The 16,961-nt window shown below is 36.1% G+C and overlaps 1 protein-coding gene across 2 annotated transcripts; it reads left to right on the forward strand.

Moving 5' to 3' along the window:
* Nucleotides 2,179–12,488, forward strand: LOC109229597 (DEAD-box ATP-dependent RNA helicase 57). 2 transcript variants are annotated; one of them, XM_019395094.1, is made up of 13 exons: nucleotides 2,179–2,295; nucleotides 2,390–2,479; nucleotides 2,786–2,915; nucleotides 3,034–3,158; nucleotides 3,291–3,382; nucleotides 6,184–6,280; nucleotides 6,365–6,445; nucleotides 6,538–6,770; nucleotides 7,223–7,417; nucleotides 7,619–7,709; nucleotides 11,041–11,163; nucleotides 11,784–11,934; nucleotides 12,118–12,488. In XM_019395094.1, the coding sequence occupies exons 2-13, from the start codon at nucleotides 2,399–2,401 to the stop codon at nucleotides 12,315–12,317; spliced, it is 1,599 nt and encodes a 532-aa protein (XP_019250639.1). In that variant the 5' UTR covers nucleotides 2,179–2,295; nucleotides 2,390–2,398; the 3' UTR covers nucleotides 12,318–12,488. The 2 variants fall into 2 exon arrangements, with proteins under 2 accessions (XP_019250639.1, XP_019250640.1); XM_019395095.1 differs by having other exon boundaries at nucleotides 2,179–2,268.

Consider the following 16,961-nt stretch of genomic DNA (forward strand, 5'->3'; position numbering starts at 1 on the left):
GGTCTACTTCTTTCATGCCACTCAATCATTTAATTTAAGGCTCAACATGAAGAGTAATACTATAAATGAGAAAAATATTAAATATTAGAAAGTAAAATTAAAAGTCATTTCTGTTATAGCTTTTATTGTCCAAGATATGTACAATACCTTTAGAGCCTGTTTGGAAAGCTACATAGGAATTGGATTTGGATGTAATTATACAGTTTGACATGTTTGTTCGGCCAAGTTATTACTTGGTCAGCATGGAATTGGATGTAATTGGAGAGGTGTAATTACACTCTCCAATTCTGAGAATTGGCGGTAATTACACTGTGTAATTAAAATGTTACATTTTATTTTTTTTCCTTTTTGTTTATTTTTTTAAATTTATTTTCTTCACAACTTTTTAATTCCACTATTTTAATTTCTTTTTATTTTAGCCTTTTAATTTTAAAATAATTTTTTCTTTGTACATGTGGAGGTCGAGCATTAGGATGGTAGGCTAGGGGGGTGTCGTAGAGTTCTCCTCTTTCGTACCAGGTAATCGTGTTAGAGTTTTTGTTAGGTTTGTTTAGCGGTCGTTTGTTNTTTCTGGTATCTTTTATTGTTACATGTCTTTTCGCTTATTTCTTTTCTGATATTATTGCCTTTCCTGTTGAGCCGAGAGTCTCCTGGAAACAGCCTCTCTGCCCTTTTCGGGGTAGGGGTAAGGTCGTACACTCAACTCCCCCTAGACCCCACTAGTGGGATTTTACTGGGTATGTTGTTGTTGTTGTTGTTGTTGTTGTCTTTGTACACGATTTATCTTTTATTTCTCTATTTTTACTTCTTGTGATTCCATGTAATTGATCGTATATTTTATTTCTTATTTGTTTTATTTTTTTCATTAGCGTAACTGTGTTATTATTTTAGTTTTTGAAACTACACCTCCTAATATTAGAAATAATGAGTCGTTAACAAACTTGGCATATAATGAGTGATATCATTAAAGTAGAATTTTATTGTTGAATGATGTTATAAACTTATTATGTTTCCTAATTTTAAGTTGTATTGGAATTTGACATATGTTAAATATTATTTTTTAAAATTGTGTTATATTTATGGTTCCAATTTACTTGTTTTAGTAGTATTGGCTTGTTATTTCACATTGCATATTGTTCATTTTTTAGTTAGAGTTGATAGACTAGTTTTGTCAAACATTTGAACAATGTTATGACATTATGTTTATAAATATTAATTTATTTTATCAAACGTGCATTCCATGATGTTTTTACAAAATGTATGTTTTTTTATTTTTATAAATAATTAAACTAAATATTATTAATTTGAAAAATATGTATCAGTTGTTTTTACAATATTAGTTATAAAAATATATGATTACTGATTAATGTATATTTAAGAAAAAATATGCATCTTATATACCAAATTTAATATCATTTATACTTACAAAAAATCGTTTATAGGCATATATATATATATATATATATATATATATATATATATATATATATATATATTATATTAACTCTTAAGTTTTGATAATTACTTCATTTAAAATTTAATCTAACTGTGTAATTAGACTTGTGAACAGTACGCATAATTACGTTATGACAAACAAATAGGTCGCCGTAATTACTAGGATGTGTAATTACACCAATTTCAATTAGATGGCTTTCCAAACAGACCCTTATAGTATAGTATATTCTACATAATTAGGCAACACTTTTCGTTTTATTAGATGATTCCAGTCATTTATTTTTATAAGTTTGAAAAACTATTTGAAAAAGCATGAATCATATAGTACATTCATAATACAATCACAATGAAATAAGAATATAATTTTACCACAAAATATAAGTTAAAAATAAGTCACAAAGGTTAAAATTCTCTACTCGTAAACTAATACTATAAGCTTGTTTTGCCAAGCTTTCGTGTCATCTTTTCATAATTTAAACATTCAAAAATATTTTTTGAGAAAATCAGCCAAACACGAATCGCTTAACTAACATCCAAAATTGTTTTATAAATGAATTGATGAACATAAACTGCTATCTTCCAAAGTAAATTTATGAAAAGTTATTTTTTCCAAAAGTGGTTTCAAAATAAGTATATTTTGAACGTTTGGTAAGTTATTTTAACTCCCGTAAAGAGAAAATTGACGTAAATTTGTAATTATACTCTATTATTTTTATCTCTCTTTTCCTCTCGTAGGGGTTTTAGCATCTAAATAAACTACTGTTCTAAACCCCTGAACTGAAGTCCCCAAATTATCAGCTGCCAATACAAGTTGTAGGGTTTGCCCCAAATATTCATTCTGTAATTCATTTACATCCCCTCTATTTTATTTCCTTGTTAACTTCAGGTCCTATTTTCCTCTGCAACCTAACACTCATAGCTTCATTCTCCGCAGTTTAGGGTTATGGAAAAAGATGCATCTTTTTTGTTTGGCGGCATCACTTTCAATCGTAAAAAGTTTGGCACTGATTTTGACAGGTTTAAGGTAATTTTCGTCCTAAATACTCGAATAAAAGAGCTAATTTTTTGTTACATATGATTCTGCAATTGTCGGTTTGAGTTTTTGTTGATTTTACATTGCATAAAGTTCTTATTTTGACTGTGTGTTTTAAGAGAATAAAAGGAATTCCGAGTTCCTCTTAAGTGTGTCTATGTAGCAATAGCATTTGCATATTTGTTGTTTCAGTTTTATTTTTTGGGAGCTTAATTATTTCTTATTGTGTATGTCTGTGGGTCATAGTGTGCCTCTGTTATGTTTTGCAAATGAAGATTTCTTTTATATTTAAAATAGGGGCATAAAACAAGTGACAACTCATTAGAGAAGCTGGAGTTAGTTGAGAATGAAAAATCCGAAATGGAAGATGAGACAAATACCTGTGTTGGTAAGAAGAGGAAGAGAAAGGAGAAGGGAACAGTTCCTGGTAATTTTCTTTTTTGTCATCTATTTGAGCTTCTTATTTATTTCTTTGTTCCCAGTATAGATAGAGTACTAAAGTTTGCTGCTTTGCCTTTTGTCCTAATTCGTGGCATTGGTTTTAGACTCAGTGGACGGATTCTCCGTTTTCAAGAATTCGAAATTGAAAAAGGAAGCTGCCAGCGAAGAGAATGATCAATCTGCAAATGAACTGCTTGAGGGAAAAAAAGAATATCATCGGCAATTGGAGGTTTGTCTCGTTTGCTCCCTATTTTGTTACAGTGGCAGTTGGTAGGAAGTTGTTTTGTTGTGTTCGTGAATTACTAAGAACTTTTATTGAAGAGATATATTTCTTTTGTTCCTATGATTTTGTTGGATTCAGAGGGATGCACTTTTCCGGAAGTTACACGGCATTCATGTTTCTGGAAGTAATGTCCCTTCGCCATTGCACAGTTTTGCAGAATTAAGATCAAGGTACTCTGTCACGCTTTTTGTTGATTTTTAGTTTGGAGACACTTAGGGGTCTTTTGGTAGGAGGTATTAGAAAAAATAATGCAAGCATTAGCTCTATGCATTACTAATACCTTATTTGGTACATCTTTTCAACCTGTGAATAACTAATACTTGTATTAGTTATACATCATACTTGGTATTATCCTACGTATAAGTAATGCATAGAAAACCATGGCATTAATAATACCAAGGCTATTAATGCATGCATTAGTATGATTAAAGACAAAATTGTCCTTAAAGTCCCTTAAAGCTAGAGAATATGGACGGCATATTTTTAAACAACTATTTTTTTTTAAAAATTATGCAAGGCATTATAATTTTGATACACCACACCAAACAATAGATAAGAAATAATATCTGCATAACTAATGCTTGCATTACTAACCCATGCATTACTAATCCATGCATTACTAATACACCTTTTTCCGCACTATTCTTATACACCCTACCAAACGACCCCTTAATCCCACCATCATTGTTGCTCTTGATGGTCTCAAATATCACTATGGTCAAATATTTCAGATGCTTACAGTAGGATATCTAATCGTGGAACACTTCGTTCAAGTTAAGGAAGTTACATTTAGTGAAACACCCAACAAAGCCTTAGTCCATTCATTTTGGTTGACACTTTCTATTTCTCCTTCAATTTAATTTTATGTGAGTTAAAGCATTTTGTTGTGATGTGTGTAAAGCAAGAATACGATGTGACAGGATGTTGATGAACATTTTAAGCTCATTGATCTTTGCATGCGAAATAAAGTAGGCTAATGAAGATTTTGCTGTTTCTCCTGCAATTATGGTATCTGTTCTTCTCCATTCCAATTTTGTTCTCATTTTGCCTGGGGAATGGTTGGGGAAGAGGGCTCAATTTGGAAGGCTCATCTTAAAGAGCATACATAGCAGGAGTTTTTGAAATATATCATGCATGATTAGATGATTTTATTCTCAAGGGCTACTCTTATTTCGTCATGTCATCTTTACCTGTGTACTGTGCTTTTTTGGGGGAATAGACCATTGGTGATAAAATGAGGTATAATTCTGCAATTCTGGAATTGAACCTCTTTCCTAACTCTCCTTTCGGAGTATCCTTCTTTGTTTCACATTCTGTTTCATGAGAGACAACAACAATTGCAACAAATCCGGTATAATCCCACAAGTGGGGTCTGGGGAGGGTAGTGTGTATGCATACCTTAACCATACCTTGAGAAGGTAGAGGCCGTTTCCGATAGACCCTCGGCTCAAGGAAGATAAAAAGAAAGCAGTAGCAACAAGCAGTAACAATAACAAAATAATAAGAAAATGAAGCGAAAGAAACATGTAGTAATAGAATCTAAGAAGGGAAAAGGTCCAAACTCCAAAATTGCCCCTGTACTATGGTATATTGTTTAATTCTGCCACGCGTTATACTTTTCGTCCAAATCTATCCCTACCGTTAATCAACTTTTAAAAATTGCCCCTAACCCTAACAGATCTCCACCGTGGCAGCTGACCCCCTCAATTTTTCTATGTTAGCTGCCAAGTCACTTGACCCTAACTCTCTCTCATTTTTCAAGACCTCACAGCCACATTCCCCCATCTTTGTGAGACTCTCGTCTCCTTCTCTGAGCAACAGCAATCGTTTCCCCACTTCTCTTCACCGCCCGCCACCGGATTTGACGATAATTTTTTTGGACCATTTGATCAATTTTTTTCTCTTACCCGCTCCCTTATTTAATGGGGATAAAAGCATTAGCCAAACATATGATTCAAAAAACTATTGGGTTTGAATTTCGACAAATGGAAGATTGAGAAAAGTAAGATTTTTGAGGTCACAAATGGAACTTGGAATTTCGACAGTGATGTTTTTTTCTTGAAGTATTATTCCGGTCACTTCTCCATCATCGGAGCACTCAATTTCCGGCCAATCACACGGCGAGGAAGTAGAGTTCCATGAGCTTGAGTGATAATGGGTTTCTCCATTGACGCTTTATCTTCAGTAGAATATCACGTTCATTATTGGTGGCCGGAGATTGTGAATATACCAAAATGGGTATGAAGTTTAGTAGCAGTATGAACTGCATTCCGGTGAACAATCCGGTGATCATGGTGGTCGGAAAAAATGAAGGGGGGGGGGGGGTTATGAGTTGATTTTTGAGTCTTTGGTCAATATTGGAGTGTGAACAAAAAGACAATTCCACAAAATTTAATACTATATAGATATGGTATAAGAACAGAGCATCATTAAATTGAATAAAATAATAACTACTGTAAGTGGGAGAGTAAAGTAATGATTCTAATGAAGCTTCCACTGAGCTGCCTAACGCACAAAAAGCTTCGAGATTTTGGGTCCCTTTTTTGTTATTTTTAAAAGATGGGGGCTGTGAGGTCTTGAAAAATGAGAGAGAGTTAGGGTCAAGTGACTTGGAGCTGACATGGCAGCTGATATGGAGAAAATTGAGGGGGTCAGTTGCCACGGTGGAGATCCGTTAGGGTTAGGGGCAATTTTTAAAAGTTGATTAACGGTAGGGATAGATTTGGACGAAAAGTATAACGGGTGGCAGAAGTAAACAATATACCATAGTACAGGGGCAATTTTGGACCTTTTCCCGTCTAAGAATAATAGAATACAAGAATGCTCGACTATCTACTAACCCTATACACAAAATTTGTTGTGATGAGCAAGTTGCTTTCTCTGTGTTTATCAGTCTATTTGTTGTTGCCTGCACTTGACTTTCCCTCTGTCCTCTCTTTTACCAATGTTCTGTTTGTATATGGTTATACAGATATAAATGTCGATTATATCTATTACGCAACCTGGCAGAACTGGGATTTAAAGAACCAACACCAATCCAAAGACAGGCTATTCCAGTCCTCTTATCTGTATGATCTTCCTTGATTCCGCCACTATATATATCTTTCTTGTTTTTCCTTTAACAGTCTTTTATCATGTTTGACTTTCATAAGGGACGGGAATGCTTTGCTTGTGCACCTACCGGTTCTGGAAAAACATTTGCTTTTGTCTTTCCAATACTTGTGAAACTCAAGGTATATATATTGGCATTGTTATGATATTTTGTGATCAATATCATTTTCTATGAGAAGTTGTTGGACATCTGACAGCCATCTTTCTTGATCAGGATACTTCAAATGATGGTGTCCGAGCTGTAATTATTTCCCCTACAAAAGAGTTAGCTGCTCAGACTACAAGAGAATGCAGAAAGTTGGCTAAAGGGAAGAAGTTCTACATCAGGTTGATGACTAAAAAGCTCGCTAAAAGTGGAGACTTTTCTAAATTGCGATGTGATATACTCATCTCGACACCATTGCGCTTACAGTTTGCTATCCGCAAAGGAAAGCTTGATTTAAGTAGGTATGTTCCTCTCTGATAAAAAAGTAGGTATGTTCCTTATTTTCTAGTGGTCAAACTCCCATGTGCTAGTGTCGGCATTTCAAAGTTTAATCTTCTTGATATTAGATCAGTCTGGAGTCTTGTTAAATAAGATTCTAGAGGGCGATGAAATGGTAGATCCCAGGATGAATGCATAATTTGAACTGTAATTCATAATAAAAACCAATTGGTGAAGCTCAGGGTCTAGTGTAGATATGCAAGGATTTCAAAGATTTTCTCTTTGTTTTACTACTATATTTGCACAATCACACTGAGATTTGAATATTTGCATGCCGAATTAGATGTAGAGGAGTATATGCCTTGGCTTTTACTGTGTAGACATATAAAATGTTGCTATTTAGAATTTGGTGCTAAATATAGTCCATTTTTAATCAGCATTAGTATGCCTTTTCACCAACTCCTTTTGGGTGCAGGGTTGAATTTCTTGTCTTAGATGAATCTGATAAGCTTTTTGAGCCTGGCTTGCTAGAGCAGGTTGATTTTGTGGTGAATGCGTGCACAAATCCTTCAATTCTTCGGTCGTTGTTCAGTGCTACGTTACCTGATATAGTTGAAGACAGAGCGCGTACAATAATGCATGATGCTGTTCGAGTCATTATTGGTAGGAAGTAAGTACTAATAGGCTTTTGGCAGATGTATTTAAAACTGCAGTGAAGTGAACGATTATTTTGGGCTGTTTGTACACTTTTTTTCTGTTGTTTCTTGGTGAAGAAGAAGAAGAAAAATCGTCTGCCTCTTCCGTCCTTTCTCTCCTATTTCTGTCTCTCTGTGTTGGCGAATGCTTACTTGGTGGCTTTGCATTTCTGCAGAAATTCTGCTTCAGAAACAATAAAGCAAAAGTTGGTATTCGTTGGGAGTGAAGAAGGAAAACTTCTAGCTCTTCGTCAAAGCTTTGCAGAGGTATGATCCTCATTTTGCTTAGTTATCTGAATTGGTTGTATACCTCTTTTGCAGTGATTGAAGGTCGCCTCCACCATAATTATAACTTACAACAACCCAGTGGGATCCCACAAGTGGGGTCTAGGGAGAGTAATGTGTACGCAGACCTTACACCTACGCTGGAGGAAAGACCCTCGGCTCGAGAGGAAGAATAGGAACAAGTAAATAACAACAACAAGGCCAGGACCATAATTATAACTTGCACAACAAATTTTACATGAGTGATTTGCATATGGATATTACGTTTGCTGTCTAATTATCACATTTGAAGTACTCTAGTATATTGTGCGGTCATTATGTGCCTCTCTGTCTTTTCATGATTTTTTCCCCTGCTGATTTGATCTTTACATTCCCAGAAGATGGGCGCTAACTGACACGACTTGGTTTGCAGCCATAGTTTTGCTGAATATTTTGAGGATCTCAATGTTTGATGATTTGTACATTTTTCTTTCCTTTTCCTCACACTATATGAAACTCTTTCTTTCTTTGCTGCTTTTAGATTACCATTCTGCTACCATCTACTGTTATGTAAGCGAGTCATTTTTTCGTTTGATAGGAAAAGGATTATTATTACCTTAAAAGGAATAACATCCCCGTATACACGAGTTATACACTAAAAAGGCCTAAAAATTGTATTGCTTAAAACAAAGTTCATCCAGTTGTCTATATGACGCGGTATGCTATGTCTGCTCAAAAAACATAAAGTTTAAAAAGAGTGTTGGATTACCGCAGCTGGATCTAGGAATACAGCTCTTGACTTTGGCAGGGAGTTTTAGAAAGATGTGAAAAGAGGTTGGCAAGGTGAAAAGTTTATTTTTTCTTTTTTTTTTTTGGGGGGGGGGGGGGGTTGGTGTTGTGGGATTATACTGGGTTGGTTGTTGTTGTTGTTGGGGTTGGTGCTGATAAACAGTGTCCTTGATGCCCTTCCCACATGTGTGATGTCCTTATTTCCCTTAACAAAGTGGAGAAGAGGTTGGACAAACTAAGAAGGGATTTTCTTTGGCAGGGCGAGAGATGATAGAACTTCCCATTTTGTGAAATGGAATTCATTCACACTTAACAAGAAGGAAGGGGTTTTAGGAATCAGAAATTTAAGACAATATAACTGCACCTTAATGATGAAACAGTCGTGGAGATTCACTTCAGAAGAACATGCACTATGGAAGGAAGTAATCAGTGTAAAGTATGGGTCTCAAGGTTTTTGGACTAAGAAAGTAATGACTACAGCATATCCGGGTGGGTTTATGGAGTATTAGAGATTTTTGGCAAAACTTTGTCGGTAATATTGGATTTGTAGTGGGTGATGGAAGAGGATTGCTTTTTGGGATGATAACTGGGTTGGGTATGCTCCCTTAAAAGATGTATTCCCTGATCTATTCAGACTTACTGTTTTACCCCATCCGGAGCTGCCGTAACTTGGGCTCATCATGCCATATCACGGGGAAGGAAAAATGAGCAGTTTACGCTTTAGTACTGGTGCTATTGTGGCCTTGGGGAAGAATATGGAAAACAAATACCCCTTACATTTGTGGAAAAGAATCTGAGAATAATGTCAATCATCCATCTTGCATTGTCATGTTACCGATCAATTGTCGCAGCTGTTCCTTAATATGCTGGGGCTTAAATGGAATATGCCTAGAGATACTGTGAAATTTTGAAGAGATGGAACATTAAAGGAAGGAGAAGCAGAAGGACTGGTGGTATACTATTCTTGCATGTATAAGGTGAACTATTTGGAGAGAGAAATGACAGATGCTTTGAAAACAAAGGGAAAAATTTATTCAGAAGCACTTTTTGTGTAAACAGAACTTTGTAAACATAGCTGAAGCAAATGATAGATCTTATAGAATCCCTTTAAGAATAGGAAGGGATTCACCTTAGAATTCTCTGTAAACTTATGAACAGTACCTTCTTGGTGCTTCTTCTTTTTCTTCCTTTTTTTTTTTGTAATGATAATTTTATTAAAGAATAGCACCCAGAGAGTGCAATGAATAAGTAGTATAACCCCAACAAAATGCATCTTGGTGCACTATCTACATGTGAAAAGAACTGAGGAAATTAACCATCCTATCTACTTGTACATTTTCATTTTTACACCAAAAAGCTAAGAGAGCTAAACATATATGTTTTAAGGTACAAATATTTTCTTTTGGCCTATAAAGTACCTTTATAATACACTTAGGGGTCGTTTGGTTGCCGGTTAGAGTTATGCAGGTATTAGTTATACATGTATTAGTTATGCAGGGATTAGTTATGCAGGGATAAGTAATGCAGGGATTAGTTATGCAGGTATTAGTTATGCAGAGATTATTTTTTTGAATGTTTGGTTTGTTGTATTAGAAATTGATATACATTATATAAATTTTAAAGTAAAATGCTTGTTTACAACTATACCCCTGGCCTTCTTTTGCATTGTTTTTTCTCTCTTTCCATTTATGTAGGAAACAATTTAGTTAGGAACTTTGGGTGTTACTTTCACTTCTTCGTCATACTACTGAACTATGTGAAGTTTAGACATATTTGATTTTCACTTCTTAGTTTTGGTGTTTCCATTTTCTAGTGGCTTCTCCAGTTTGCTTTTGCTAGTTTGTTCTTTAAAAATGAGAGAAGACAAGGTATATAGTTGGCAACTGAAAGCAAGTGAAACCTGTTGACGGGTTGGCAGAGAAATAAGGAAGCCTTATGTGTAAAGTGATAGGGGTAAATTTGTCATTTCAGTATTTTATCCATGTATTACTAATACATGTATTAGTTATTCCATCTTCTACCCCGCATAAAATAATACACAGATTGACTCATAACTTATACATATATTATTTATGCATAATTGAAAAATGTCAACCAAACATGGTATTAGTTATGCAGAATTTTATACAAAATAACTATTGCCTACCAAACATGGTATAAGTTATGTTACCCCTTATACATGAATAACCTTTCTTCTAACCAGCTACCAAACGACCTCTTACTATTCTCAAAAAGAAAAAGTGTTGGATTTGTGTATAAACTGTCAATATCAGCGTTCAAGGGGCAGTCTCAATGCCGTACTTGTATTTTTGAATCCTTCGAATCACATTCTGTTCAATGTTCAATTGCATTTTCACGGCTAAGTTTGGTACTTTTATATTGTGATATCATGGTGGGATCATTTGGGAAATCTTATCATCTGTGCTAATTGAGGTAGTTATCTTCTTGCTGTTTTGTTAAGCTGATCTATGATCAACATCTACAATGATTTGGTAACTGATAACATATACCAAGCTCATCTATTATTGTTTTATTATATTTGTAGAGTTTGAATCCACCGGTGCTAGTATTCGTTCAAAACAAGGAACGCGCAAAGGAGCTATATGACGAACTAAAATTGGAAGATTTTCGAGCTGATGTTATCCATTCAGATCTTTCTCAGACACAGGTAATTCTGGCATGGCTTCTATATTTTCTACATCAACGGGTGGTTCATCGCGGAGAGGGGGATGTTTGTTTTAGTCGAAAATCACGCTTTAAGAGGAAGATAATCTTGTGACTGCCCGTAATTATTACATACATTTCAACTAAGCCTGTATCGGTCTATTCGTTCTTTGACCACTGGATTATGGATGGCCAGGATCACAAGAGTGTTATTTTGGTTGCTTTTATGGGTTCCTTGTTTTGAAGATCAAGGTTAAAAACTGGAGTTTAGAGTCTGATGTTGACTCCGGCCAACCAAAGAAGAGAGTTGATTTTGTCCAGAAAGATGGAGATACCTGCTCAGCAATTTACCTACTTAGACGTGACTTCTAATTATTTATGAATGCATTGCTCCAAATAAAAGAACCACCCTTTGATTTAAATATGGTATTTAGTTTATATATTTTTGTGGTCGGTTTTAATTGCAGGATTTTTTGGTATTATTTATTTGATGAAGTTTGATAGAAAAAAAATATATGTGGATTTTTAAGTGCAGGGTTATGGTTTATATTTGCTTTGATTAATTTTGTATCCTGCTGTAGTTGACACTAATTCTGGTTCCTACTCACTTCAATTATAATGCAGAGAGAAAATGCTGTTGATAACTTCAGAGCTGGCAAAACATGGGTTTTAATTGCCACAGATGTTGTCTCCCGGGGTATGGATTTCAAAGGTGTCAACTGCGTAATAAATTATGATTTTCCAGACGCTGCTGCAGCATACATTCACAGAATTGGTAAAGATCTAATCTACATTTCACTTTTACCACTTTATATAGTGATTAATAAATTCATGACTTCCGCAAAACATTTTGCGTGGTCTCACTAGTATGTTGATCATCAATCGTCATAGTCCTACGATGAAGTACAACAGTTTTCACTGTTCACTGAAAACTGCACTGTGTGATTCTTGTAAATAGGACGTACCGGAAGAGCAGGAAGGAGAGGAGAGGCGATTACATTTTATACTGAAGCAGATATTCCTTTTTTGAGGAACATAGCAAATGTTATTACTTCTTCTGGTGGTGAGGTTCCCGAGTGGATCATGTCAATGACCAAGAAAAAGTGGAGGAAACATAGGCCACAAAGAGAAACCATTTCAACTCAGCCAGACATATGAAGCAACCTCCCAGTTCTGACACCATTATATCAAAGCTCCTAATCTTTTTATATAATTTTGATGTATGATTCTTTTTGTAACTTTATGTTAATGTATGAATTTGGATTGGTGTTTCTTGTGACATCTTCAACTTAAATGGTAGAGAAATGAATGTGGTCTTTTTTGACTTAATTGGTGATTGACAGATTGAGCTAGGATTTCTGGTCGACGAAAGTCTCTTTTAGTCCTTGCTCCTCATTAAGTAATGGAGTTCCTTCAAGCTAGTTTGAGTTTTCAACTTCACCTGCAAATAATTTTCAAAACTTGGCTTTTTTTTAAAGGTTTTTCAAGCAAAATTTTTAAAAGAAATTTCCAAGTTTAAATTTTGCAAGTTGTAGTTTGGAAGTATATTCAAGTGAAGTTGTCCAAATCTTAAGCTTCATTCACAAATTTTCAACTTTCGCGACTTATGTTTTACCAAAAATCTTCAATTATTAAAATGTGATTTTAACTTGCATAAACTTTTTTTCCAACTTTAAAATCAAATAATTTGTTTTCAACTTGAACTAAAACTGTTTTACAAACAGCTTAATCTGTGATTGTTTTTCACGTCTTGGGTTAAAAACCATTTGGTGCAACATAAAAACGAGCATTTTTTCCAAGACTCTATAATCCTTGATTCCAGGTTTTTTTTGTGCCAAATTTCACTAGGCGTTGCGCCTAGGGTTAATATATATATATATATATATATATATATATATATATATATATATATATATATATATATATATATATATATATATATAAAATAAAGTACAACAAAGGAGGGGGACATGAACCTTACCTCCAAAAATATGATGGAACGACCAAGTGAATCCTGAAATTTGATGAGTTGGACCTATGATGATGTACCAATTGCCTATTCTTAAGTGAGAGACAATTGTGTATACAAAAACAATGTGAAGTGAATCTAGTTCAACTATACAAAAATGCTCAAATGATCCTGAATCAACTAAACAGATGAGTACAACAAGACCTACATCTAGAGTAAATGTAGATTTTCTCCTATGGAGTATGGCAAAAAACAGTCGAGTGTGCTATAAACTATCTTCAACGTGGCTCTGACATTGAGGCCAAAGAAAGCCAAGTTGAAGATAGCTATCAAACTGACGCATGTAACTAGGCAGAACTGCTGCTGCTGAATGATATTTTCGATAGAAGAGAGTGAGCAAATTCCTGCTTCTTTCATCCAGAATACTTTGGAGCAAACATGTTTAACTGGTGACCTGGAGCTAAGTGAGCTGCTGCATCCTGTAAACTTCTGCTTCTGTGGGCTGACAGGGAAGTGTAGGATAACTAGGTTTGGGCCCCTAGGTGTGACATGCTGATTGCCTGCAGAGGAAGCAGGTTGGTGCTGGTGTCTGAAAGTATCCATTTGAGCAGGAACTTTCTGTTGGTGAGTTGAAGAATAAGGTGCTGGATGTTGGTGGTTAGGTGTTGAGGTCCTGGTTTGTGTAGTAGTATCCTTCTGAGAGCTGCATGTTGGTGTAACAAGCTGTGTAGGTAGGCTGGAAAACCTGAGGGTTCTCTGAAGGATCCTGCCAGAAGTGTTTGTCTGTTGTGACAAATTTGCAGAATCCTAGTGACAGGTCCAAGGTGATTGGTACACTTGCAAGAGATTGATCTGAGATGCTAATACCACACTTTGCAAGTGCATCAATAAATTAAATCTGTCTCTTGTACCTACAAAAAACAACAAACAAGTTATAAATAAAGGGTGCTTGGGCTGGTCAGTGTTCATCTTTGGGGCATTGACAGTAGCGAGCTGCAAGTCTTGTGAGTTGCTGCTCTTTGAACACTGAGTGGAAGTGATGATATATGTGCCCAGGTTCTTGTGGTTTTTGGGGGTATATTTGTTCTGGAGGTACCAGCTGCTAGGATGGATTTCAGGAAGCTGGTATTGGTGAGTTGATGTGAATCCTTTAATTAGGTAGTGGAGTTGATTATGCTTAATCTTGTAGATGCTACTAGCTTTAGTCAATTGGTACACTCTCAAAAGGATGAGAACTATAAGTACTAATACCATACATTGAGGGTATGTCAATTGTTTTAAACTGTAGGTACCTGCAAAAGAGAAACCATGGTTAGAGAAAAAAAGAACATTTCTGTCAGATGGGTGGGCATCCAGGTTCTTGTGTTTACTGGTCCCTGAAGAAATGCTGGTATGGTGGTGGTGTTTTGGTTTTTGGAATCATTGAAAGTGATTTGGATTACTAGATGATAGAAGTTTTGTGATGATGGTGTGGTGTATAACTGGATTCCTGGTTGTTTGGTGTGGGCCTGAGTTGCAGATATGGGTGATGAGGTTGTTTATGGTGTTGCTATTTATGTTTCTTTTGATAGAGGGTAGGGAAGGTATGTGTGTGTGTGTGTGTCCTTAGGAGCTGGTGCTTTTGTTTGTGTTGGTGATGTCTTGGAATCCAAGTGTGCCCATAGAGATGGCACAATATGCCTGCTCCTACCCCCTGATTGATTTCCAGCATAAAGAATACCAAAGGAGTTGATACCACACACTGAAAAGGAAGCAATTGATAGGGTAGGATAACAACGGATTCACCTGCAAAAAAGGAAGAAAGTGTTAGTTGAAACCAGAGTGTCATAGCCTTTTTCCTGAAGAGTTTGAACAAGCTGGTATGGTTGAAATTGCTGCTTTAAAACTTTGGTGTTTGGACTGTATGGTCTGCTCCCAGGTATTTCAGATGTTCAACCATATCCGTTAGAATTGGAGGTGGAAGTGTGATTTGATGAAGGCTGAAGTTTGCTTGTTTTCTTATGTGAAAGTTGGGGTGTTCATTTGGTCAAGTCTGATTTAACCTCTGATTCGCTTGGGAAGGTAAAAAATATTCTCAAAATGGGGAATTTGAGGGAGATCATAGCTGAGCATAGATAAAGAATTAGCAGGACAATTAGCTTCCCTATAAAGATGAGAGCATTTGAATTCATGACACTGGAGCATAGGTCAATCAGTTTCTGCAGTTGCATCTCTAAACTACAAGGGGGCTCATATTCATGGTTGATCTAATGAACAAGTAGTGTAGAGTCAGCTTCTAAATGCACTTTGAAGTGGCATTTCTCCAGGCACCACTTCATGCCAATAATGGCTGCTTCAATTTCTGCCATGTTACTAGTTCCTTCTCCAAATGGACTTGCTATGGCATGGATAAATCTCCCCATATGATCTCTAATAATTGCCCTTGTACCAATTTTGCCTGGATTGTTGAGGGCACTGCCATCACTGTTCAGCTTGGCAAATCCATCCTCAGGTTTGTGCCATGTCACCTGTGATGTGCATATGTGATGTCGTATTGTCTCAACTGTGGAGTAAAGTTCATTCCAATGAAGAGGCTAGTGAAAGGAAGGATAAATGGCTTTGAGGAGAAGGTTGAAGTCAGAGTTGATGGAAAATAGAACTCTGATCATAGATGATTACTTGGAGCTATATTTAGCACTACATCTGTTTTTCCATAGGTTCCAGAAAATGATAATTGGAAGTGTATCCAGGAGATGTTTATGTGCATCATTCCTGCTCTTCTGCATCCACCATTTCATCAAAAGCAATCAAGAGGCATGGCTTGGAAAGGAAAGCCAGTTGGACCTGTGAGTTGCCTCCATATTGCCTTAGCAAAGTGGCCTAAACTGAAAATGTGATCTACTGATTCAGCTTGAGGTTTGATACAACACACATATCTAATGGCAGTGGGTTGACCAAAGGAAATGACCCTATCATCAGTGGGCAATTTGTTTCTGAAGGCTCTCCAGATGCAAAAGGACCATTTAAAGGGGATTCTCTTGTGCCATGTTATCTTGTTGGTGAAGAGGATCTGTTTCTTCTTTCTAACTATTTCCCATGCTGAAGCACAAGTGAATTTACCAGAGGTAGTTGGTACCCATATAGGTTTATCAGGGGTGTGAGGAGAAAAATAGATTGGGATCTGAATGATATCGGGGATTTTGTGGACTGGGGCTTGGTTGTAGAGCTTGAAGATCCCATTTTCCAGAATCCCAGAATTAAGAGACAGTGATGTTGCTTGGCCTTCCTCCCTCAATTCTGTAGCTAGCTAAAGGACCTTTTCCTAACCAATTATCCCACCAAATACTTGCATTGCTTGAATATAACCTCCAATTTATGTGTGCTTCTGCTTCTTTTTTGTTACACATCATTTTCTTCCAAGTTTGTGATTGGCCAGAGTGCAATTTCTTTGAGATTGGGTGTGATCTTTTGAAGTTTTGGCTAGCAAGAAGGTGCTCCATAAAGACTGTTTTGTTCTAAAAATCCACCATTTTTCGAATTCCATAGCCTTACAAACCTCAACCACAGTTCTAAAACCAACACCCCCTTCTTCCAACACCCTCAGCCACATCATTTTCTTCCAAGTTTGTGATTGGCCAGAGTGCCATTTCTTTGAGATTGGGTGTGATCTTTTGAAGTATTTGGCTAGCAAGAAGGTTCTCCATAAAGACTGTTTTGTTCTAAAAATCCACCATTTTTTGAATTCCATAGCCTTACAAACCTCAGCCACAGTTCTAAAACCAACACCCCCTTCCTCTTGTGGATATGATAGCTTCTCCCAAGAAGCCCAATGGTATTTGTTTTTATCCTTCTAC

The sequence above is a fragment of the Nicotiana attenuata genome, chromosome 7, assembly GCF_001879085.1.
Source record: "Nicotiana attenuata strain UT chromosome 7, NIATTr2, whole genome shotgun sequence".
In the NCBI taxonomy this organism is placed as follows: domain Eukaryota; kingdom Viridiplantae; phylum Streptophyta; class Magnoliopsida; order Solanales; family Solanaceae; genus Nicotiana; species Nicotiana attenuata.

Coding starts and splice junctions, on each gene's coding strand:
- LOC109229597 (XM_019395094.1), top strand. CDS start 2,399: ATGGAAAAAGATGCATCTTTTTTGTTTGGCGGCATCACTTTCAATCGT. Junction 3,383..6,183: donor TTTGCAGAATTAAGATCAAG/GTACTCTGTCAC, acceptor ATGGTTATACAG/ATATAAATGTCGATTATATC. Junction 6,281..6,364: donor CTATTCCAGTCCTCTTATCT/GTATGATCTTCC, acceptor GACTTTCATAAG/GGACGGGAATGCTTTGCTTG.